Source organism: Mastigoproctus giganteus, chromosome 5 (genome assembly GCF_048544385.1).
Source record: "Mastigoproctus giganteus isolate SK-2022 chromosome 5, ASM4854438v1, whole genome shotgun sequence".
NCBI classification, from domain to species: domain Eukaryota; kingdom Metazoa; phylum Arthropoda; class Arachnida; order Uropygi; family Thelyphonidae; genus Mastigoproctus; species Mastigoproctus giganteus.
Genome location: NC_143579.1, coordinates 233,420,836 through 233,445,544, shown reverse-complemented (window position 1 = coordinate 233,445,544; position 24,709 = coordinate 233,420,836). Strand labels below are relative to the sequence as shown.

The following is a 24,709-nucleotide window of genomic DNA, read 5'->3' as shown; positions in this document are numbered from 1 at the left end:
TCTAATGGTTCCTTTATCTGCAAATTCTTAATACACAAATTATCACTGCTAATAACCAGATCAAGAGTATTACCCTCTCTGGATGCCTCTTGAGAACATGCTGCTGCTGCTGCCAGAAACAATCATCCAATAAATCCACAAAAGTCCTGCTAGTGTGCGCGTGACCAACCCACAAGCTCCAGTCAATATCTGCGAAGTTAAAAATCCCCTGTTATAAGGCATTCTGATTTACTAGCCCACTCTATTTCTCTGTACATTTGTTCATTGTACTAATTCGAGCCATTAGGCCTATAACACACTCCTACTTTAATTCACCCCTTTCGTTCTGGAGTTTCCATAAGTAAAGAACTGCCGACTGGGCTAGCCGGGTCGATAAAATGCCTGCCTGGCAACCCAAAGGTTGCGGGTTCGAATCCCGCCTCGGGCTTGGATCAGAGTAGTGCAAAAACTTTGGGAGGTGCATTATGGCCACAGAAGCCGATGCAACAACAACTAACAAAAGAAAAAAAAAAAAAAAAAAAGTAAAGAACTCTTTGCTGTTTTTCTTTGCATCCTTTGCGAAAGATTTCTCGTAATCTGTTTTTGCCTGCCTAACCTACTTTGTGACTTTATTACAGATCAGCTTATATCTGCCATAGGCTTCTGTGTCGCCTATTCCCAGGGGCTCACATCTGGTGAGTATGGGTTTGGCACATCCAGGGTCCTGAGCTGGATATCATCATTCTTCTCTCTCTCTCAGGGTAACTCAGGAATTTTTTTGCTAGTGCAGCATAAGCCTCAGGCTTCCTTGCACCCTATGGCTAATAATAATAATAATTTTTCTTGTCTTCCACGAGCCTCATTCATTCATCTGACATCCATTTAGGCCTGAACCTTAAACAGCATTTCTTAGTTGGTAAGAAAAGCCAAAGAGCCTCCAAAATTAAGGCAGATTCCCATTTAAAATTCACCATTGGTAACATCATCAGTTGATCCCACTGTATAGAATTTAAAAACTGTCTGAGACCACTGTAGTCACCTTTACAAAAGCAAAAACCCTTCCCTTTATGTTTTTCTTAATTACATGGTAGTTATATCTTTAAATAAACGAGAGTAGCCTTGCGCAGGTGAAGTTTTTACAGCTCCGGCTAATACAGAAGTTTTCTTAAAGTTTTGCTCTTTTATTGACTTAAATTAGCATATTAATTTATTTTCTAGAAGTAGCTTTACTCTCCTAGTTACGATACTTAGTTTAATTCGAACTTTGATAGAAATTTTGTAGGTTATTACTTAGTATTGGTAAGGGTATCCAATCCATGTGTTTTACAAGTTTTAGGAGCTCCGGCAAACGCTAAGTTTTTATTTATATTTAGCCGTGCTATTGACTGAATTGTTGTATTAAATTATTTTCTATAAGTAGCTTATAGACCTAGTCAAGCTCTTTGGTTTATTTTGAATTTAGATAGCGCGATTTTGAAAGTTAATTAATACTTAAGTGTCTGTAGATTTACCGTTCGTAACTTGCCATCATTGTTATATGATACAACGTATATCCCGAACTATATAACATAAGGTTTAAGATAAAACTAGATAGCAAAACACACAGCACAGTATTAGAAATCTGTTAGTTTAGATATTGTATAGTATAGTATTATCAATTAATCAGTAAAATTTATTAATCTTTTTAAATTTCATTGTCAATTAAATTGTACTTTTTTAACTAAATACATGTAACGACATATTTTACAAACGTAACATTATTAATTAATACATATAACTTGATAGGAAAGATACAGAAGTTATATAACAAAACTCGGAGATAATACTCGATACTGAAAAAAAAAAATAATAATAATAAATATATATATATATGTATATAGTATTCTAATTGCATTGGGATATAAGTTTAGGTTTATAATTTTGTATTGAAATTGAATCGAAATGATGACTCAGACCAGAGCAGTAAAGCAAAAGGTGCAAGCTAATGGGAGTGCTGTGGCTCAGGGGAGAACTGAAGGGGGCAGATGTCATCTGAATCAGTCTTTTAAAATGTACTACTTGTTTGATGTTTGTGGAGCAATCAGGGATGGGACATGATATTGCCAAGGAGAATGTCTTTGTATGTGCACAATGTAAGGAGTGTTGAGGAAATCAGGTGACAAATCAGCGTAGTTATGAGCCTATATTAGAGCTTCAAGGACAGAGTGGATACCCTCGAAGGATCTAAATTGAGGGGCCCATCAAGCTCTAAGCTGCCCACATCAATGCCAGCACTTTCATTTGAACATCACACAACACAGCGGCAACCCCCAAGGCAGAATGTACTGGTCCCACAGGAACTATTAGTTGTCGGTGACTCTATTGTCAGGGAAATGGGGAAAATATTGTGCAAAAAAGATAGGTGGAACAGGACCAGGGTATGTCTGCCAGGGGCAAAGGTTGATGACGTTATGCAGATATCATCTTTTAAGGTCACAAAAGGTGATATTGTTGTACACGCTGCCACTAATTTTATTATTATGAGTAGGAGACCGGCGGAAATTACTTAACAAGTACAAGTCACTGTTGAAAAAAAAAAAGCCTGTGAATTAGGATGAAAAGTGTCTGCAATCCTGCCCAGATACGATAGGAAGGAGTAAATGACGAGAGCCTTGTCGACCAATTCGCCCTGGAGAGATTGAGCAAAGCTCAAGGAGTAGAATTTTTCTCAGTTTGGTCTGTGCTTGTTAAAAGGAGAGACTGCTTCTACAGGGATGGAATACGCTTAAATAGAAAGGTTGCAAGAATATTTGCTGATGCTATCGAGGCAGTTTTAGGTGGGTCAGAAAACTGCTAGCTCAGGGGGGCATACATGGACTAATAGATTAATAATAGCAGCTGGTAGAGGTAGTAGTAGTAGTGGCACATGATTCAAGAAAGCAAGTGTAGGAGCTTATGCAGCATCAGCCAAAAAAAAAAAAAAAAAAACACACCATTCCCTCCAAATGCCTGTCCAGTTCCTCCTTAAATTTATTTAACCTATCAACTTCCACAACGACAGATGGAAGTTTGTTCCAGCATTAACCACCCGCTGGCTAAAGGCAAATTTCCGCACATCTATTCTACATCTGTCCTTTCTTAATTTGACCTTATGTCCCCGTAGGTTCGTAATCTGAACAAGTGGAAGGACCCCATCAGAATTCAGCGTACTCAACCCATTCAAGGCCTTAGAGACCTCAATCAGATCACCGCGCAGGTGCCTAGTCTCCAGCCATTGCAATTTGCAGAACTTAAGCCTCTCTTGGTAAGAGAATCCCTTCATTCCCCTCACCAATCGTGTTGCTCTTCTCTGTACACGCTCAAGCAAATCTACATCCTTCCTAAAATGAGGCCTCCAGACCTGCACGCAGTACTCAAGGCGTGGCCTGACCATTGCCTTATACAGAGGGACAATCACCTCCTTTTCCCTGCTAGCAAAATTCCTATATATCATTGACAAAACCCCATGACCTGCCCTAGCAGCCTGTCTGCATTGCTCAGAAAACTTCATATCTGACTGCACAATTACTCCCAGGTCTTTTTCATTTTCTACCACCTTAAGTGTAGTACCACACAGTTGGTACGTTTCTCTGGGGTTACTTCTACCCATATGCAGTACTTTGCATTTGTCAAGGTTGAACTTCAGTTGCCACTTCTTAGCCCATCTGCCCAAATTATCTAGATCCTGTTGCAGTAGCACACTGCCATTACTGTCATTAACAACCCTGCCAACCTTTGTGTCATCTGCAAACTTCGACATTAAGCCTGATATACCTTCATCAATAAAAGTGATTCTTACACTGCTTCTATTGGAATGAACAGCAGCCTGGAAAACAAGGCTGCTGTTCATTCCAATAAACAGTAGCCTGGAAAACAAGATGCAGGGGATGCAGAGACTGCTGGGAGTCATTGTGGTAAAAGTAAACACATGGGCTGTGTTAGGGTAGCTAAGAATAGGAACAGGTGCATGTATACATGCACCTGTATACACGCAAGTATACAGGTGCAAGTATACTTGCGTGTACACCAATGCTAGGAGTCTGGTAAATAAATTTAATGAATTTCAGGTGTTCGTCAAAACATCAAAGGCAGATATTGTTGGGATATCAGAGACGTGGTGTCACACAGATATAAGCAGTGGCGGACTAAGGAAAAATCGGGCCCTAGACAAGATTCTCATTTCGGGGTCCACCTAGGGTTGCCACCTTTAAGAAATTATAACGGAGAACACAGCTGAATGGGTTAAAAAAGGTCTTCTATTACTAAATATAAAAATACAGGTCTTGTAGTATGTTGAAAGCTAAAAAGAGTTCTCTGCCTATAAAAAATGTATAATAAAACCATTTTATGGGGTCCAATATATTACGGGCACTAGGCAGTTGCTTGTCTGCCTAGGCCAAAGTTCGTCCCTGGATATAAGGAATACAGAAATGGAATTTGGGGAGTACGTCTACAGAAGGATAGACAGGATAGGATGGGAGGAGGGGTTATGCTATTAGTGAAGAAACACATAAAATCCAAGGAAGTACAGCCAGTCGACATGGCTGGAGAGTGCAGTGTCGAGTCAGTTTGGTGTGACATAAGCACTGAGAAATCAAAAGTGAGAGTAGGAGCACGTTATAGGCCAAATGACTCTGATTGATGAGTATAATAAACTGTACAGGAAAATAAAGTGAGCCAGTATATCAGAGAGTCTTATAATGAGGGATTTTAGTTTCCCAGATATTGACTGGAATTTGTGGGTTGGTCACTCACACACTAGCAAGGCTTTTGTGGTTTTATTGGATGATTGTTTTCTACAGCAGCAGCATGTTCAGAAGGCAACTTGAGGGAGTAATACTCTTGATCTGATTATCAGTAGTAATTCTTCATGCATTAAGAATATGCAGATAAAGAAACAACTAGGTGGCAGTGATCAGATTGAGGTGTATAAAGCCTTGAATGGTTTGAGCATGCTCAATGCTGATCTTGCTCAGAATAATCACCTGAGAGGGCATAAATTCAAATTGAGGAAAGATGGTTGTAGGATAGATGTGCAGAAGTTTGCCTTTAGCCACCGGGTGGTTGATTGCTGGAACAAACTTCCATCTGGTGTTGTAGAAGTTGATAGTTTAAATAGATTCAAGGCAAAACTTGACAAACATTTTGGAGTGAGTGGATGGGTGAAATAAGAGTTTTTTTTGGCTGATGCTATATAAGCTTGCTTTCTTGCATCATGTGTCTTTGCTAATGCTACTTTGACATCCTTGGACTCAGGGGAGCTATCCATGTACTAGAGATGTGCAAATGTGACCCCAATTCACAAAGGATGATCAAAGGGTGACACAAGTAATTATAGACCTGTTAGTTTAATTTCTGTTCGAGGGAAATTAATGGAGGCACTGGTTAAAGAAGCACTGCAGGATCATCTAGACAAGACTTCATTTATAGCTCAGACACTGAATGGTTTTGTTAATGGGAAGTCTTGTCTGACCAATTTGATTGGATATTATGATGTGGTCACAAAGGAACTGGATGCAGGGAATAACTTTGATATCATATATTTGGATCTTAAAAAGGCTTTTGATACTGCTGCACACATTGAAGCAGTGTGGTATTAGAGGCAAATTGCTGCTATGCATAAAGGGATGGTTGAGTGGGAGAAGACAGAGAATGGTAATCAATGGACACTGCTCTTCGTGGACTAATGTTATTAGTGGAGTCCCTCAGGGTTCAGTGTTTGCTCCATTGTTGCTTTCTGTATTTATTAATGATATTAACGATGGTATATCAGGCTTAATGTTCAAGTTTGCAGATGATACGAAGATCAGCAGGGTTGCTAATGACAGTATGCTGCTGCAACAGGATCTAGAAAAGTTGAGCAGATGGACTGAGATGTGGCAACTGTAGTTTAACATTCACAAATGCAAAGTATTGCATATAGGTAGAAGCAACCCCAGAGAAACGTACTGTGTGGTACTACACTGACAGTGGTACTACACTGACAGTGGTAGAGAATGAAATCGACCAGGGGGTAATTGTGCATGCAGATCTGAAGTTTTCTGAGCAGTGTAGACTGTCTGCATGAGTAGCTTATGGTGTCTTGTCAATGATATATAGGAATTTTCTAGCAGGGATAAGTAGGTGATTATCCTCTTGTAGATGTCACAACTTGAGTACTGTATATAGGGCTGGAGGCCTCATTTTAGGAAGGATGTAGAGCTGCTGGAGTGAATGCAGAGAAGGGCAACAACATTAGTGAATGGAACAAAGGGTTGCTCTTAAGAAGAAAGGCTTAAGTTTTACAAATTACAGTGTCTGGAGACCAGGCACCGTCAGGTGATTTGATTGAGGTGTATAACGCCTTGAATAGTTTGAGCATGCTCAATGGATGATGTGCGGAAGTTTGCCTTTAGCCAGTGCGTGGTTGATTGCTGGAACAAACTTCGATCTGTCGTTGTAGAAGTTGATAGCTTAAATAAATTCAAGGCAGAACTAGACAAACATTTGGAGTATGTGGGTGGGTGAAATTAGAAGGTTTTTTTTTTTATAAAGCTTGCTTTCTTGCATCATGTGCCTTTACTAATGCTAAATCCCACAACAGTACACTATGATCACTGTCACCTAGTAGTTCAATTATCTGCAAATTCTTAATGCTTGAATAATCACTTCTGATAATCAGATTAAGAGTATTACTCCCTCTGGTTGCCCCTCAAACATAATTCTGTAGAAAACAATCCTCCAATAAATCCACAAAAGCCTTGATAGCATGTGGAGTAACTTGGGGACAAAATTCTTCTGTAAACCATTGCTTAAAAATTTCTTTGTTCATCCAGGCATTATATTGGGCATAATATTTTACAGGCAGTAAATTATAATTTGCATTCTTAAAACCACATGGTTTTTTTGCCTTGCCGATTACTGCTAATGTCATTTTGTGGTCCCCACTAGCATTGGAAACAAACAAGAATTGTTAAACGCTCTTTCCTTACCTTAAATCCTGGGGCTTTGAGTAAGTGCTTTCCAGTATAATCCTGACTCGTCACAATTATACACCTGTTCCGCGCACAATCAAAGATCACTAATACAGGCACTTAGTTTTTCGCGATAACGCACTAGGATTTCACTGTTGGCACTCATCTTCTCTCCTTCAATCCGTAGTTGCTGAATACCGTGCCGCTCCTTAAACCTATGGAGCCAACTAAAATTTGGGTCACCATTCAGTTTTTGATTCATTTGGAGCACCTTTTCGATGATAATTGGTCCACTTAATGGAATCCCTTGGGAGAGCTGCTGTGCAAACCATATAAACATGGCTTCGTACAATATGTTGAGTGTCACTGTAGTCAACCTTTTTCTTTTCGAAACATTTCCATCAGCAGTCTCTGTCTTGCACATAAATCCTTCAATTTTGTTCCCATTCTTTTTTATGTTATTAATCATGGTATGTGGGACACCATACATTTCCGAGAGTTTTGATGCACTTTCACCTTTACGAAGACGTCGTAAAATTTCATATTTTTCTGGCAAACCCAGACTTTTATGAGTACATTTAGCAGACATGACTTAAGTCACTCGCACACACTTAGAAACGACATTAAGAAGGACTATGTGACCACGAACAGCTCTAATGGAATACATACTGACTAAAAACTAAGTCACAGTGGAAGGGAAGGAAGAACTTCTATGAATTAGCTCTAAACAGCCATCTAGGAAACAATCACCCTTGTTTTCTGTTTACTATTCGGGAAAGGACGGTTTTACTGAGATATGTTTGAATTGGTATCTTTCAATTGAGTTCTGAGGAACACGGTAATGACCTTGTTCTCTGTTATTTTATTTCCCGCCCACTTCCTACTCTATCACAAATATGCATTAGATTTGGGAATCAAAAAGATATCAAGACAATTCTGAAAAAAAAACTGGTCCTCCAAAGGTGACCAATTACAGAGGAAGACCATTTAGTGAGATTCTACTGTACTTACAAAATTGGTCTTGTTACTTCACGGTTGTCCATCGTATTAATGATAAAACTGCAAATAAACAGGGCCATGCAAGAGGGAAGAGAATGTTCACTATAAGAAAATATATCAAAATAGAAGATTTTTGGTGTTTACCAATAATCAAATATATTGGAGGGGCCCTCAGATATCTTTGCACGGACCTGCAAGTAAACAATGCTTTCAGAGCATCAGAAATATATGCAGTGCTCAGTTCTCAAAGGCTTTGGTCCAATGATGTAATAACTTTAAGACACAATAAGAAATTTCAATTGTACATTTTGGGCCTATCAGAAACAATGCCTTCAAATTGTGAATTATTAAAATAATTACATCAATATCATAATAATGCACAATTTATATCTTCTGCCATAATACCAAAGAGTCTACATGTGGATACCAGGTTATTTGAAATCAATGCTGTGAGCAGAAGGAAGCAAAACAATTATCACAAAATTAAGAAGTTAAATAAAACACCAAACTCTAACACTGGAAAAAGCTGACAGTACCTAAAATTTCAAAAATTTTTACTATTTATTACAGTTGGATGTTGTATTTTTTTAGTATAAGTTAATTTCATTTCATATGTTGAAGAAAACAGTGGATGAAGGCTAATGACAGGAAATATTGTGTTGAAGAAATATGACCATTCAAAATAACTAAGACTCACTGGCATAGTTATTCAGTGCATCCAATAAGGTCATTCAATGATAAACAATAAATTATTAATCCTGCATTTCATAATTATAAAAATACTAAATTAAATATTTGAATTAATTTTCAATATCCACACTTTTCAACTTTCTTTCCAAACTTGAGTAAATTAAAATATTTTGTAAAATCTGGGATTGAAATTGCACTTTACAATACAAATCATTAATTCCAAGAATCATGACACTGTAATAATATAATACTAATTTATTTTAAAAAAGTGTTTAAAATTGTTTACCTTTTGTTAACCACATTGGCTTTTTAATTACTTCATAATAATCTTCACAGTCTGAATTTTCTTCAACTGCTTCCATAAAATTCTGATTCCAAGCTTTGTTTGCACTTGACATGAGATAAATTAATATCTTGTATCCAATTTGAACCTCATAACTTATGCCAGGAGGGATACCTTCCAGTTCGGGCATGCGTTTTGTCTTTTTGAGTCTTTTTACTGGCAAGGAATTTACTTTGCTACTGTTACCGTTCATAGTAAAATTTGCAACTTTTGCAAATGAAATGTAGGCTTTTCTAGATGGTGCTTCTCTATGAAATGTATTATAAACAAGACCTTCATAATCATCATCTTCGTCATCCTCATCTTCACTCTCTTCTGTTAACTGAGTCGTCTCAACATCAACAACAGCATCGGTTTCGATACCACAAGAATCCCACTGACTGCTTGCATTGAAATCAGTTTCACCATTACCTAAAGAAACACCATGATCATAAATATAATTATATTGAACATCATCATCAGCTGTAAAACGTGTCCACTTTTCTTCTAGTGGATTAATTTGTGAAAAACGGATGTTATGATTATTTCTATAATCCAAAGAAAGCACGTTGGGAGAAGCAAATGCCATGCCGCAATGTTTCAAATGGCAATAGTTTTCAAAACATTTGCTATAATAATATTCTACTTAAATAGGCCTAGCGATAAAAAAAAAAAAAAAATCACAGCTGCAATCGCAATTTCTTTACTTAAATTACTAAATTTTACCAACATTTTATGATGAAGGAGCAAGTTACTTTGAATATTTGACAAATATTCAATGTCATTACTTTCCACTTGTTAGACGTATTACAAAAATAGTTTGCAGAACAATCAACGTCGATAAGTCACCATTCTTACTTGAAAACGCAGATATAATTTCACGCATTCAGATTCAGTGAAGCTGATAACGTACCCATTCCTATTGCAATACTTTCTTCAGTTAAATTATTATATCTTAATTAAATCACTTAGTGACTTAAAAAAAAAAAATCCTTAACTAAACTTGTAAGCTGCACAAAATAAATGGCCATTCGTGGCGGTACAGTGAATATGATATATCGACCTTCGGAATTCTTCAAAAATTTTCATCGACGAAATTAGTTTTGTCATATTTTCTGAATCTATTAAATTTACAAAAAAAAACATGCTTTACTGTAGGTTGAATCAGCAGGTTAAAAAAAAATAGTAAAGAAAGAAAAAGTGCACACTCCGAAAGACCATAGGGAACGCTTGTTTTATTTCTTATTTGTTTCAGAATTATTTAATAGAACATGAAAACCGTATATATTTTAATGTTAATTTATTATGACTATGTAACTATTTGATATTTATGGTTTTCTTTTTAGCATAAATTACAAATTGTTTCATAAAAATTGAAGAAGCCTAAATACGAAAATATGCATACACAAACATTCCAGCTAGTTCAATTGGTCGTGGATTTTCAGCTGGTTCCAGTGTGTTTTCTGTTTGTTTTTGTTTCGTGAATTCGTTACCGGCTGTTTTCAGACATGCAACTAATAAACGCCCAAAAGAAATATTTTGCCCTTGCAATATATACAAGTGTACTTTTTTCTCACAGTCTAGCAATGCAAGGCACTTTTGACACTGCTGAAGCAGAACTGACAGTGTCCATCAAAGCAGGTGGCCAAGAATGTTTTTACCAACCAGCTAAGCTTGGACAACACATAGAAATAGAATATCAGGTAAACTGAGTAATTGATGCAAATAGGATTATAATCAGCTGCGCTGGAAATAAAGTAATATTTTGGCGGTTTCGAATAGATTAAAGAATTTCTAGCGATTAAAACTTTGAATTAAATCTTAACACGAATCCGAGAAAAGTTTTTTTAAATTAACCTAATCTCTGCAAGTAATACATCTATTCGTTTGTATTTTGGGGAGTTCAAATGTGTTACAATTACCATCTTGGGTAATTTCAGCAGAAACTTAAATTGCTAATCAGCTACAATTATCCTCTTGGTTAATTGTAGCTGAACAGTGGTATGACCCCCAGGGGCTTACATCTGGTGAGTATGGGCTTGGCACACCCAGGGTTCTAAGCTGGATATCATCATTCTTCTCTTTCTTGGTGATTCCCTTCTACTTCTCTCTCTCTCTCTCTCAGAGTAATTCATAATTTTTTTTTTTTTTTTTTTGCCTAGTGCAGCATAAGCCTCAGGCTTCCTTGCACCATATGGCTAATAATAATAATAAATGATATCACCCCAGGGGCTCATATCTTGTGAGTATGGACTTGGCATACCCAGGGTCTTGATTGGATATCATCATTCTTCTCTTTCTAGTGCTTCCTTTCTACTTCTGACTCTTGCTTTCTCTCAGTGACTCCAGGATTTTTTTGGCTGATGCAGCATAAGCCTCAGGCTTCCTTGCACCACATGGCTAATAATGATCATTATCCTCCCACGTGATGTAGAAAAGGCTTCGGTTCGCATCCTATCAAGGCGGGAGGAATTTGTTTATCATTTTTAAATCAGGAGTAATTTTCCTATGGATAGAATGGTATAATGGGAGGATGTTTCAAAATAAAATGTTCACTCCCAAAAATCCATGAAAATTAGGGTAACTGTACTGCTAAGCATGATTAAAATAAAAATAAATTTGCTTTTATACTCCATGGCGACCACACAATCAGAGGAGTTCACAAGATAGAGACAATACAAGAAACAGTATTATATTTAGTAGTCATGGGATTGAACTCCAGTCACTCAAAGCACGCGTACTTATGCACCCTTGCACTGACCACTCGGCTAGGTCTTCCCTTTGTAAACTCTTCTGCTGTGGTGCTAGCCATACATATAAATTATCAGGTACACAGAAGCTAATGGTAGATATAAGATAATCCGTAATCAAGTCACAAAGGAGGTTAGGCGAGCAAAGGCAGATTACAAGAAATCTTTAGCAAAGGATGCAAATAAAAACAGCAAAGACTTCTTTATTTATGTAAACTCTAGAAGGAAGGGGAGGAATCAGATTGGTCCACTTGACATTGATGGTTTGACTGTTAATAATCTTGCTCAGGTAGCTGAAAAACTGAATGAGTATTCTGCATTCTCATTCACACATGAGGAATTCTCATGTGTGAATGATTTTGTAATAACTAAGAGGAAATTGGAACAGTTGTTGAAGTTATACAAAGAAAGGCACCTGGATTGGATGGGATCTATCTAATTATATTTAGGGAAGCAGCAAAAGAAGTAAGCAAACCCTTAGCTATAATTATGAGAGCTTCCTTGGATTCAGGAGGTTCCCAAGGACTGGAGAAGTGCAAATGTTTCTCCAATTTGATTTGGAATGATATGGTCACAGAGCAACTGGATGTAAAGATTTATTTTGATATCATATACTTGGATTTCAGCAAAGCTTTTGATATAGTTGCACATAAAAGACTCCTTCACAAATTGGAGCAGTGTGGCATTAAGAGCAAGATGCTGCTATGGATAAAGGGATGGTTGAGTTGGAGAAGACAGAGTGGCAATCAACGGATACTGCTCTTGATTCTCGATGCTGATGGGATTCTTCCTCTTGCTCAGATTATGCACTTGAAGGGGCATAAATTCGAATTGAGATAGATGGTTGCAGAATAGATGCGCAGAAATTTGCCTTTAGCCAGCGAGTAGTTGATTGCTGGAACAAACTTTCATCTGCCATTGTGGAAGTTGATAGCTTCCACAATGGGATTTGTGGAAGTTGATAGCTTCCAATTCTAGGAGTTTGGTAAATAAATTTGATGAATTTGAGGTATTGCTCAAGTCATCAAAGGTGGATATTGTTGGGATATCAGAGACGTGGTGTCACACAGATATAAGGAATGCAGAACTGGAATTTGGGGTGTACAACGGCTACAGAAAGGATAGGAAGGGAGGAGGGGTTATGCTATTAGTGAAGAAACACAAAATCCAAGGAAGTGAAGCCAGTCGACATTGCTGGACAGTGCAGTGTCAAGTCAGTTTGGTGTGACATAAGCATTGGGAGATAAATTGAGAGTAGGAGTGTGCTATAGGCCTAATGACTCTGATGAGTATAATAAGAAACTGTACAAGGAAATAGAGTGGGCCAGTAAATCAGAGCGTCTTATAATGGGGGATTTTAATTTCCCAGATATTGACTGGAATTTGTGGGTTCGTCACTCACACACTAGCAAGGCTTTTGTGGATTTATTGGATGATTGTTTTCTACATCAGCATGTTCTGGAGGCAACTAGAGGGAGTAATACTCTTGATTTGATTATCAGTAGTGATTGTTCATGCATTAAGAATCTGCAGATAATGGAACCACTAGGTGGCAGTGATCATAGTGTGCTGAAGTGGGATTTATTCAAAGAGGTAACTACCATCAGGGGTAAAGGGAAGGGTTATTGCTGTCGTAAAGGTGACTACGATGGTCTGAGACAGTATTTAAATTGTATACAGTGGGACCAACTGAAGATGTTACCAACAGCAAATTCAAAATGGGAAGCATTCAAAGAACTTATCTTGGAAGCTACTAGGCTTTACATACCAACTAAGAAATATTGTTCAAGGTTTAGGTCTAAATGGATATCAGATGAACTAATGAGACATATGACAGAGAAGAAAAATGCATGGGATACATATAAATTAACACGGGACACAGAAGCCTATGATAGATACAAGTTGATCTGTAACCAAGTTACAAAGGAGGTTAGGCAGGCAAAGGCTGATTACGAGAAATCCTTGGCAAGGGATGCAAAGAAAAACAACAAAGAGTTCTTTACTTATGTAAACTCTAGAAGGAAGGGGATGAATCAGATTGGTCCACTTGATATCGATCGAGGCGCCTCAGTAGCCAGGTGGGAAGGAGCAGCAGCAGTGCGTAGCACACACTTCTTGATTAGACTGGGGTTCGAGCCCGTCACCACCAAATACGGAGGATGCGGAAAGGTTAGGGAATGACCATCGCATATCCCGGAGCAATATGGCCTTAGTTGCTAATGCTCCTAAAAACCAAAAAAAAAAAAAAAAAAAACTTGATATCGATGGGTCCACTGTTGATGATCCTGTTCAGGTAGCTAACAAACTAAATGAATATTTTGCATCGACATTCACAAATGATGGGTTATTCAGCTAGGGGAATGCCAGAGGTGTATTCAACTATGGCAGTAAGCTAGAGAATCTTGTAATAACTGAGAGTAAAGTGGAGGAGAAATTGTTGAAGATAAACACAAGAAAGGCACCTGGGGTGGATGGGATCTATCCAGTTATATTAAAGGAGGCAGCAAAGTAAGTAAGCAAACCTTTAGCCATAATTATGAGAGCTTCCTTGGACTCAGGGGAGGTACCCACAGACTGGAGATGTGGAAATGTGACCCCAATTCACAAAGGAGGATCAAAGGCTGACACAAGTAATTATAGACCTGTGAGTTTAACTTTTGTTCCATGAAAATTAATGGAGGCACTAGTTAAAAAAGCACTGCAGGATCATCTAGACAAGACTTCAGTTATATCTCGGACACAGCATGGTTTTGTTAAGGGGAAGTCTTGCTTGACCAATTTGATTGGATACTATGATGTAGTCACAAAAGAACTGGATGCAGGGAATAACTTTGATATTATATACTTGGATCTTAGAAAGGCTTTTGATACTGTTGCACATGGAAGACTGCTGCACAAATTGGCATTGGAGGCAAATTGCTGCTATGGATAAAGGGGTGGTTGAGGGGGAGAACACAGAGAGTGATAATCAATGGACACTGCTCATCGTGGACTAATATTATTAGTGGAGTCCCTCAGGGTTCAGTGTTGGGTCCATTATTGTTTTCTGTATTTATAAATGATATTGATGATGGTATATCAAGCATAATGTCCAAGTTTGCAGACGATACAAAGTTGTCAGGGGGTTGTCAAGGACACTACTGACACTATGCTGCTGCAACAGGATCTGGAAAGGTTGAGCAGATGGGCTGAGAGGTGGTAAATGAAGTTTAACATTGACAAATGTAAAGTACTACATATGGGAAACAGCAACCCCAGAGCAACGTATCAACTCTGTGGTACAACACTGACAGTGGCAGAGAATGAAAAGGACCTGGGAGTAATTGTGCAGGCAGATGTGAAGTTCTCTGAGCAGTGCAGATGGGCTGCAAGAGTAGCTCATGGTGTCTTGTCAATGATATACAGGAATTTTTCTAGCAGGGATAAGGAGGTGATTATTCCCTTCTATAAGGCAATGGTCAGGCCACACCTCCACACGTTGAGTACTGTATACAGGTCTGGAGGCCTCATTTCAAGAAGGATGTAGAGCTGCTGGAACGAATACAGAGAAGGGCAACAAGATTAGTGAATGGAACGAAGGTGCACTCTTACGAAGAAAGGGTTAAGTTTTGCAAATTACAGTGTATGGAGAATAGGCCTCGAATGGTTTGAGCATGCTCAGTGCTGATGGGATTCTTCCTCTTGCTCAGAATAATCACTTGAGAGGGCATAAATTCAAATTGAGGAAAGACAGATGTAGTATAGACGTGCGGAAATTTGCCTTTAGCCAGCGGGTAGTTGGTTGGTGGAACAGACTTCCATCCCTTGTCGTGAAAGTTGATAGCCTAAATAAATTTAAGGCTCAGCTGGATAGGTATTTCGAACGAACGGAGGGGTGAAGTGGGTTTTTTTTTTTTTTTTGGCTGATGCTGCATAAGCTTGCTTTCTTGCATCATATGCCTCTACTAATGCTATCCAGTGGACCAATCTGATTCATACCTTTCTTTCTAGCATTTACATAGGTAAAGAACTCTTCTGTTTTTCTTTGCATCCTTTGCCCAAGGATTTCTCATAATCTGCCTTTGTCAGCCTAATCTCCTTTGTGACTTGGTTACAGACCACCTTATATCTATTATAGGCTTCCATGTCACCCATTAATTTATATGTATCCCATGCATTTTTCTTCTCTGCCATATGTCTCATTACCTCATCTGACCTCCATTTAGGCCTAAACCTTGAACAATATTTCTTAGTTGGGAAAAGACTAAATAACATTAGTCTTTTCCATAGGTGAAACATTACTTATTTGAGGTAGCGCAATAACATGGCAACTCATTGGGAAGGTATTTACAGTATGAGATATAATTCAAACAATGCATTAAACTACTTTGGTAGTAGACATGATGTGTGTGCATTACCCATGCATAAACAAACTCCTTCATACTAGGCATTTAGCCAAGAAATATCTTTTAGATTAAACCACACAGAATCAGGCCTTTCTCATATTGTGGAGTTATACTTCATAACTGGATTTTCGCTATTGCAACAACAGGATACCCTCTTATGAGAAGCCAATGAGCTTCGAAACCAGGGTACCTCCCATCCACCGATGAGAAGCCAGTTAGCTTCGAAATAGCCACCAGAGGGAGCCTGATGCTGCCTGGAATTTCCAAGAATAGGTAACAACAGTCTTTTCTACTGGGGAAGTGTTGCCTATTTGAGGAGTATATGAGTGGTGCGAGTTGAAGGAGTTACTGTTCCTTTCATTCTTCTACACCATTTCTTTTCTTCTTCTCTCCTTTTTTTGCTTTCTAAGTCTAATAGGGACAAGTGGATAATAGAACTATCATCTTATAGAAATACATCAATAAGTTTCAAAATGGTGCCTTCTGGTTGGTGGTATCTGCCAAGAATAAGTAACATTAGCACTCTCCATAGGTGAAGCATTACTTATTTGAGGTAGTGCAATAACATAGCAACTCGTTGTGAAGGTATTCACAATATGAAATATAATTAGAAGAATGCATTAAAACCACCTTGGTAGTAGAAATGGTGTGTGTGCATTACCCATGCATAAACAAACTCCTTCAATAAGTGAGTTGTTTTGCTGTCTTCTGAATTGAGGTTGAGAGTCTAGGTTTTCTGATCAATATTTTCAGCGTAAGTGATGAGGGGCTTGCATAAGCAGTAGAGGCAGGAGAAGGGAAGGTCAGAAAGGGTATCTTTCATCTTTCTATCCTGAACCAGAAGTAGGGGTGATACAAAAACGTCATCTGATATATTTTTAATTTTGGAATAAGTGCATATCCACCTTCTCTCTCTTCTATGATGCAATTGTTACATTACAACCATTTGATTATTCCCTGGATTGTATTGCACAAGATGTTTTGAAGTAAGATCTCTGTTATTGCATGAAAATTTTTCCAATATCCTCATGCAACAACTGCATTTTATTTGTTGAAACAGCTTCTTTTTGTGGTACCTGATCTTTATCCAGAAAGTTACAGTATTCCATGTGCTTGCTTAGGTTGTTCTAGGTTGCTAACTTGTGCCCTAATGGTAATAATTGTAAATAATGTTGAATTTAATTTTGTTACAGTGTAAATTGTCCACCAGTATTCTTCTGACTTGTTTCTGTTCTCTGTTTAAGCCCTTCTTTTCTGTTTCAGGAGATATCTCCTTCTTCATCCTCTTTCCTCCCCTACTAGTTCCCATACTTCTTTCCTTATTTACCTTGAGTTTTTGGGTCATAGAGCCTGGCTGCCTCCATGTGGCTTGGGATGGGAGTCATGGGGCAGGGAACCGGGTGTTCCCTGCCCTCTGGCTGCGAAATGCCAGGCGCTGGCACACAACACTCACGTGGATGTTTCAGTGTGTGTGTGTGTGTGTTCTGAACACACACACACGCACACTCTCTGAAACATCCACGTACGCACACTTTCCGGCCTTGGTGCTAAGTCTTTACAGATGCACCAACAGCATATTAGGGAAACCCTGGTTACCGCCATTTATACAATCATACTTTGAATCCCATTAACCTCAAACCACTGCAGAGCTCTTCAAAACTGGTTCCATGAAAATGTGACTTGTAGCCCTGACAAATGGGGTACAGTTCTGTTCTCTGATGAGTCCCATTTTAGCCTACAAACAAAGATTCTACATGGGTGATTCCATGTCAAGTGGCCTAATTTTGAAGACGGTCCCTGCTCCACCATTTTCAATTTGTTGAAACTTGGTGTAGATGTTTAAACAGGTTTCCAAAGAAGCTGTGCAAAAATTCAGTTCAAATATAGTATGCTTGAGACACCAGCACCTATTTTGTGGAGGTCAAATCACAAAAAATTTTCAAAGTTTTGTGTTATTGTTGCATAATATTAAGAGGTAGTGCTCTGAAATTTGGTATACCTAGTTAACTTTTGGCAGAGAATGCAAAACTTGTGGTGTCCAGGCTCAAAAACCTTCATATTTTTTACAATGCAGTCTAAAACTGGCACCAAAAATTTGTTGCAACAAATTTAAGCAAGACTTTTGAGTCATAACATTTGAAATGAAAACCTCTGGTGCCTTCTTCTTTGGGCATTCCATTTAACATCTGCATGAATTCAGCATAACTAAATATGAGCTGTTATACTTGTTTGCTGGCTGAGATATTTTCCTTCAAAGATTGACTCAAAATTTTAAAGTAAAAATTTGACCTATCTTTAGGGGCAAATATCTTAATGTGGGACACCTTCAATTATCTCGTTTTTGCCACCATTGGAAAGAGCAGGTTTTTCAGTTTTGTCTTTTCACTTAAGGCCTAAAAAATGGCCTTAAACAGGTGATAATCTTCTGTGGTTTTGCCACAAATGCTAGTGCTGACTTTCAGTACTGCTACACAGCCTTCATCCATTTTATCCAAAACCCTCATAGCAGGACATTTACCATATGTATTTCATTATTTCCATAATGATACTATAGATTGATAACTTTGCAATATTTCCTTGAAAAACACCTTCTGTTGAACATTGTAAACTATCATCTTGACATGTTGTTGCTGGGTCACATGCCTCAAAATCTGCATCTTTACTCTTTAAAGCCAAATTTTCCAGCCGCCATCTACTGCTTTCTCATGTGAAACATGAATATAGTGTTAATCAGTCTTGTGACTCTGGGGGTTTCCTCCCGACTCCACATGAATAATGAAATATGATGAAACAGTGTCAGCTGATTGATGATTGCTTTGCAGAGTCCTTTTTTTTCCCTCCTTAGTAAAGGTAAATGAACCTCTGTCCAATCTCAGATCTCAACAGTCTTTTTGTTGATTCACTACCAGGTTGTTATAAGTTGAAATGGCTTTCCATTATTTTTAAAATGGAAATAAATTATATGTTTCTTATGTATTTCTTTCATTATATTTTTATTAATATGCTAAATTTTTTTCTGTTTTACTTAAATTACTTTTTAGGTACTGGATTCAAGTGTGGGAAATGCAGAAATAAAACGAAAGATGGAAATCACTTTCCGTTTGTTTTCACCTTCTGACCGTGAACTTATTACAGATTATAAGAAATCAGAAGCTACCCACAGGTAGTGTGCACATTTATTTGTTTATTATTATTTTTTGTTGTGTAGGATATTAATAGTGGCAAATGATACAAGAAAGCAAGCTTATACAGCATCAGCCAAAAAAAAAAAAAAAAAATACCATTTCACCTATTCATCCTCTCTAAATAATTGTGTAGTTCTTCCTTAAATTTATTCAAACTATCCACTTTTACAACAATGAATGGAAGCTTGTTCCAACAATCAACCACCCATTGGCTGAAGGCAACTTCTGCACATCTGTTCTGCAACCATCCTTCCTCAATTTGAATTTATGTTTCCTCATGTGCATAGTCTGAGCAAGAGGAAGAATCCCATGCATTTATGAGGATGGGCTGAAAAAACATTGCCTCTTATTTCATAACTTGAAAAAATAGATATAAATACTTGAAGATAAAAATTGCTTTTAGTTTTTGTAATTTTTCTACATATGCCTCCAACCTAACTTGGTACATTTTGTCTAGTTCTTAAGTTTGTTTGCCATTCAAGTAAACTTACTTTGATTGAGAGGGCAGTCATTTCTTCACAGCTGCTTTAACTCCTTATCGGAACCATATTTATTGCCTCAGAGATGTTCTTTAAGTTTTGGGAACAAAGACAAGTTTCTTGAAGCCATATCTGGGCTATAGGAAGGTTATTGAACAATTTTAAATCCCAGCAACAGTAAGTTAACTATGCCATAGTTAAAAAAAAAAAAAAAGTGTTCTTGTTTATACTCTGGCACGACCACCAGATCAGTGGAGTTTACAATAAATCAATCAATACAAATGTTAATCATATTTAGCAGTCGCGGGCTTGAACCATGGTCCACTCAAAGAGCATGTGCTACTGCACTTTCACTCCTGACCACTTGGCTACGTCAGACTGTTAATCAATCAGAGTACTAACAGTAAAATTAAAGCCTACCTTGGCATAATAACGATATATGGACATGGGCCACAGCTGTTAATGTGGCCATATATCATTAGTTCTGTTGCATACTTGGCCTTCTTCAGAAATGTTGAGTCAAGAGCATTTCCAAAGTTTTATCAGAAAGGGAAGCTCTAGACTTCATTTTTGTTTGTGTCACCTGACTGGATATCCTGTCACATTCAGCATTGTAAAGTAAACCACAAGTTGCCCTCAGATATATTATACTTCCCGATAAGAAGTGTGTTGCTATTTATTCTCAGTGAATGCCATTAATCAAATTTTCACTGCTTGTATTGTGCATTATAGCCTAAGTTGCTGATGCACCAACAAATTTAACAACAACAACAACAACTGCTTGTATCATAGTCAAAGTATATAGTGAATTTAGCATATATTAAATATTTATTTTAGTAGTATATTAAATATTGTACTTTGAGCAAAAATATATTGGGGTATATAATTATATAATTTTTTATATTTAATTATGTTAAATTATAATTTACAAATTTTTTATTAAAAGTTTATAAAATGATGCCCCCACACAAACTACCATCGTAGTTTCTTAAGAGTTGTCTATGGTGTATCTACACCGATATTATATAGATATTAAAAGTTTATAAAATTTAGGATATATCCTTTTAAGTTTTACCATGTATATACCTGCCAACTTTTGATTTTCACAAAGCAGGAGATTTCTTAAATTTTATTGGAAAGAATTTTTATTGATAATTTATTAAATTCACTATATCGTTCAAGTCTTGCATATCATAAGCACAGGAACTCCCCGACTTACATAATACTCGACTTATGCAAATTAAGCTGTACGTAAATGTTTGCCAGCCGGTGCAAACTGAAAAAAATATGGAAACGTATTTTGCCTCTGTAGGGATAAATAGAGGTACTGTATTGTGAAAATATCGTAATGTGAACCCAATAACATATTGTTTTTTTTTTTTTTTTTTTGTAATTTGTTCCAAGTCTTTGGAAGTTGGAAATTTGCTATATTACTAAACTATTTATCTCTCTAAAAGGTCATATTTATAATTGAAATTGCGAAATTGCACTACACTTTCATCGTTATATGTTCTGTTATAAGAATCAATTTTGAACGCCTTTGTGATATTTTTCTAAAGCACGTTTCTGGAGGTCACGACCAAAAAACAATGAAAACAATTTGCACTTTCTAGTTTATTGGCCTTTTCTCTTAGTGCAATCTATTATAAATGGGTAGTAAACTCGATCTTATTGCATTTGCAATAATACCTGTAACTGGAATTCTGTCGGTTTTTACATTATGGTATTATGGTGAAATGTGTTCCCCATCACTGGAATCTTTAATCATATAAAAAACATTTTCAGAAACTTCTCTTCATTCCTATTTATGTATTACAATGATGAAGGGAAAGAGACCAACAGAAAGTGCAAGTGCTGGCAGTGCCAGGAAACAGAACAAAATTGATTTAGGAATGAAGATGAAAATGATTAAGAAGTACAAAGCAGGACAAAGTTTGTCATCTATTGCAAGGGAATTAGGTCTCACTGCTTCAACAGCGAATACTTTTTAAAGGAATAGTGTGTGTATAAAAGAACATGTTAAAGCAGTGCTTCTCAAAGTGGGCGATATCGCCCCTGGGGGGGGCGTTTGAATTATCCATGGGGGTTGTTAGGCATGAAAGGGGGCGATGGGGGTGACGGGGGAGTGGATGGAGCACCATCAATGATTGGCTGTTACAAGGGTTTTATGACTTATTTAAAAAATGCTGTGCCAAATATTATTACTGTTCATTGTGTCATTCACCGTCAGCATTTAGTTGCGAAAAAACTTGGTCATCAACTGCACAATTCTCTACAAACTGTTATTACTGTTATAAACAGAATTAAAGCACATTCTTTGAATGATCGTATATTTCGAAAGCTTTGTGATCAAAACAGTGAAGATTTTGAACGATTGCTATTTCACTCCGAGTTTCGGTGGCTGTCAAAAGGCAACTGTCTCAACAGATTTTATGAACTCTTTGATACTGTTGTCGAGTTTTTTGAAGATAAGAACAACGATCTTAGTAATGACCTCAAGAAAATGAAAACTGATATTGCTTATCTTGCAGATTTATTTACTAGCTTCAACTCGATAAACTTATATTTACAAGGACAAGATGTAACTCTTATTAAGGCGAAAACTCAAATTTCAGCATTTATTTCAAAATTAAAGCTTTTTATGCGCAACTTAGGACGACGTGAATTGTATTAATTTCCAAATCTGTTGGAAATAGAGAAAAAAGAAAAATAGCTGATGAAACTACTAACTTTTTGTAATCATCTAGAAATGTTGCACAGAAATATGCAGGAAAGGTTCGAAGAGCTCCTTAATTTGAAAATTCCAGATTGGGTTATAAATCCTTTTTTTAAATAATGACAATGGTGAACGTTTTGTAGAAGAATTGATTGAGTTACAAAATGAAGTTGAACTGAAGCCAATATTTCAAAATTCATATAAGGAATTTTGGTTACAAAAGAAAATCCCTGACCATTATCCTGCATTGTGGGGAATTATAAAAAAATTACTTATTGCTTTTCCAACATCATATCTAGTCGAAACTGGTTTCATTGCTGTATCTCAATTGCTGACAAAACAAATAAATTGTCTGGATGTTGTTAAACGTGACGATTTATGACTTCTACTTACAGATATTAAACCTAATATTGATAAGCTAATAAATCTCCATCAAGCTCATCCATTGCATTAAATATTAAAATATAATTAACTATTTCCATTAATATCATGACTTATTTATGTAATTAACTTTAATTTTTATGACTTAATTTAAGTGACTATAACTGACTTTATTTATGTAGTTGTAATTTTTTATGAAGAAGGAATAAAGTGCAGTAAATAGTTTTCTTTATAATTCACACACATACATGCAGGGCTGCATTTACGTTTTTGGAGGCAAACAGACAAATATTCATTTCATTATTTAGCTTCACTTTATATTGGTGGGCTAAAAAAAATGCCCTGGTGAGGGCTTTTTTTTAGGGGGCAGTGATCCAAAAAAGTTTGAGAAGCACTGTGTTAAAGGATCAACACATTTAAGATCAACAGCAATCACAAAACAGCGTTCAGGTGCTATATCGAAGATGGAAAAGCTATTAATAATATGGATGGAAAATCAGATTCACAAGCAAGTGCCCCTGGCCATTTCAAGCAAAAGCAAGAAGTATTTATGAAGATATTAAGGATAAGTACAGCGAACCCCAAGCCAAGTTTGTGGTCAAGCATTGTTCTGGTTTCCAAAACATTAAAGTATGTGGTGAAGTCGTTAGTGCCGATTCTGCAGCTGTAGAGAAATTTTGTGATGTGTTGGAAAAAAATTATTGATGAAGGCGGCTGGCTATTCAACACAGCAAATTTTTAATGTTGATGAGACTGCTCTGTATTGGAAAAAAATGTCGGATTGAACATACATTGCCAAAGAGGAAAAGACAATGCCAGGTTTCAAGGCTTCAAAAGATAGGGCCATGCTCTTGCTTTGGGCTAATGCAGTGGGAGATTACAGATTAATGCCACTGCTTGTGTATCGTTCTGGAAATCCTCGTGCATTTAAGGGCATCAATAAAGTTACCTACCCGTGCATTTCTGATCAAACCAGAGAGCATGGATAACAGTATCTCTCTTTGAAGATTGGTTTAAATACTGCTTCATTCCTGAGGTTGAAAAATATTGTAAAGACAACGACGTTCCTTTCAATATTTTGCTTCTATTAGATAATGTTCCTGGACATCCTACACATCTAGATGATTTCAATTTGAATGTGAGAGTCGTATTTCTACTGCCAAACACTACTTCACTCATCCAACCTATGGATCAGGGTGTTATTTCAAATTTAAAAGCATACTATTTGCGCACAATGATTTCTCAGGCATTGTCTGCAGTAGACGGTGAGAAAAATTGTACGTTAAGAGACTTGGAAATCTTACAATATTTACTATGGCATCTTAAACATTAATAAGGGCTGGGCGGAAATTACTAAAAGTTGTTTAAATGGCGCATGGAAGAAAATATGCCCACGGCACGTAAAAGGCTTCGAAGGGTTTGAAGTAGACGAATCATATGAAGAGGTTACAGATAAGATTGTAAAGGTTGCAGTGCTACTTCAGTTGGAGGTTGTTGCCAAAGACGTGGAGGAGTTAATATAGGAAGAAGAGAAGGAATTATCTAACAAAGAACCTATTGACTTGCAGACAGCGATAGTGAAAGAAGAAAATGCTGATGAAGCTAAGATGAACCAAATGAGGAGCCAAGATGCTTCATCAACAGAGAAATGGCAATGGCATTTTGTGAAATTGCATTGGCAATGGTGAGGTTTGAGAAGATGGATCCTGACAGCGAACGATTCTTAAAAGTTAACAGAGGGGTGAATGATATGCTTGCTTGCTAAAAAGAAATCTACGATGAAAAGAAAAAAGCCACTATCGAGTCATCCATTAATATGTTCTTTCTTAAGGTTGAGTGGCCAACCCCTTTT

The 24,709-nt window shown here is 37.2% G+C and overlaps 2 protein-coding genes across 2 annotated transcripts in view; one reads left to right on the top strand and one right to left on the bottom strand.

The window, feature by feature from the left end:
* The window catches only part of LOC150086284 (uncharacterized), a 114,230-nt gene extending 104,680 nt beyond the window's left edge, over positions 1-9,550 (bottom strand). The window contains exon 1 of the mRNA XM_090374848.1: positions 8,926-9,550. Coding sequence (XP_090230974.1) covers positions 8,926-9,550 — 625 coding nt within the window. The remainder of the gene's footprint in view (positions 1-8,925) is intronic.
* Positions 9,551-10,397: 847 nt separating this feature from the next.
* The window catches only part of LOC150086283 (transmembrane emp24 domain-containing protein 5-like), a 39,622-nt gene continuing 25,310 nt past the window's right edge, over positions 10,398-24,709 (top strand). The window contains exons 1-2 of the mRNA XM_090374847.1: positions 10,398-10,664; positions 19,138-19,259. Coding sequence (XP_090230973.1) covers positions 10,470-10,664; positions 19,138-19,259 — 317 coding nt within the window. The 5' untranslated portion in view covers positions 10,398-10,469. The remainder of the gene's footprint in view (positions 10,665-19,137; positions 19,260-24,709) is intronic.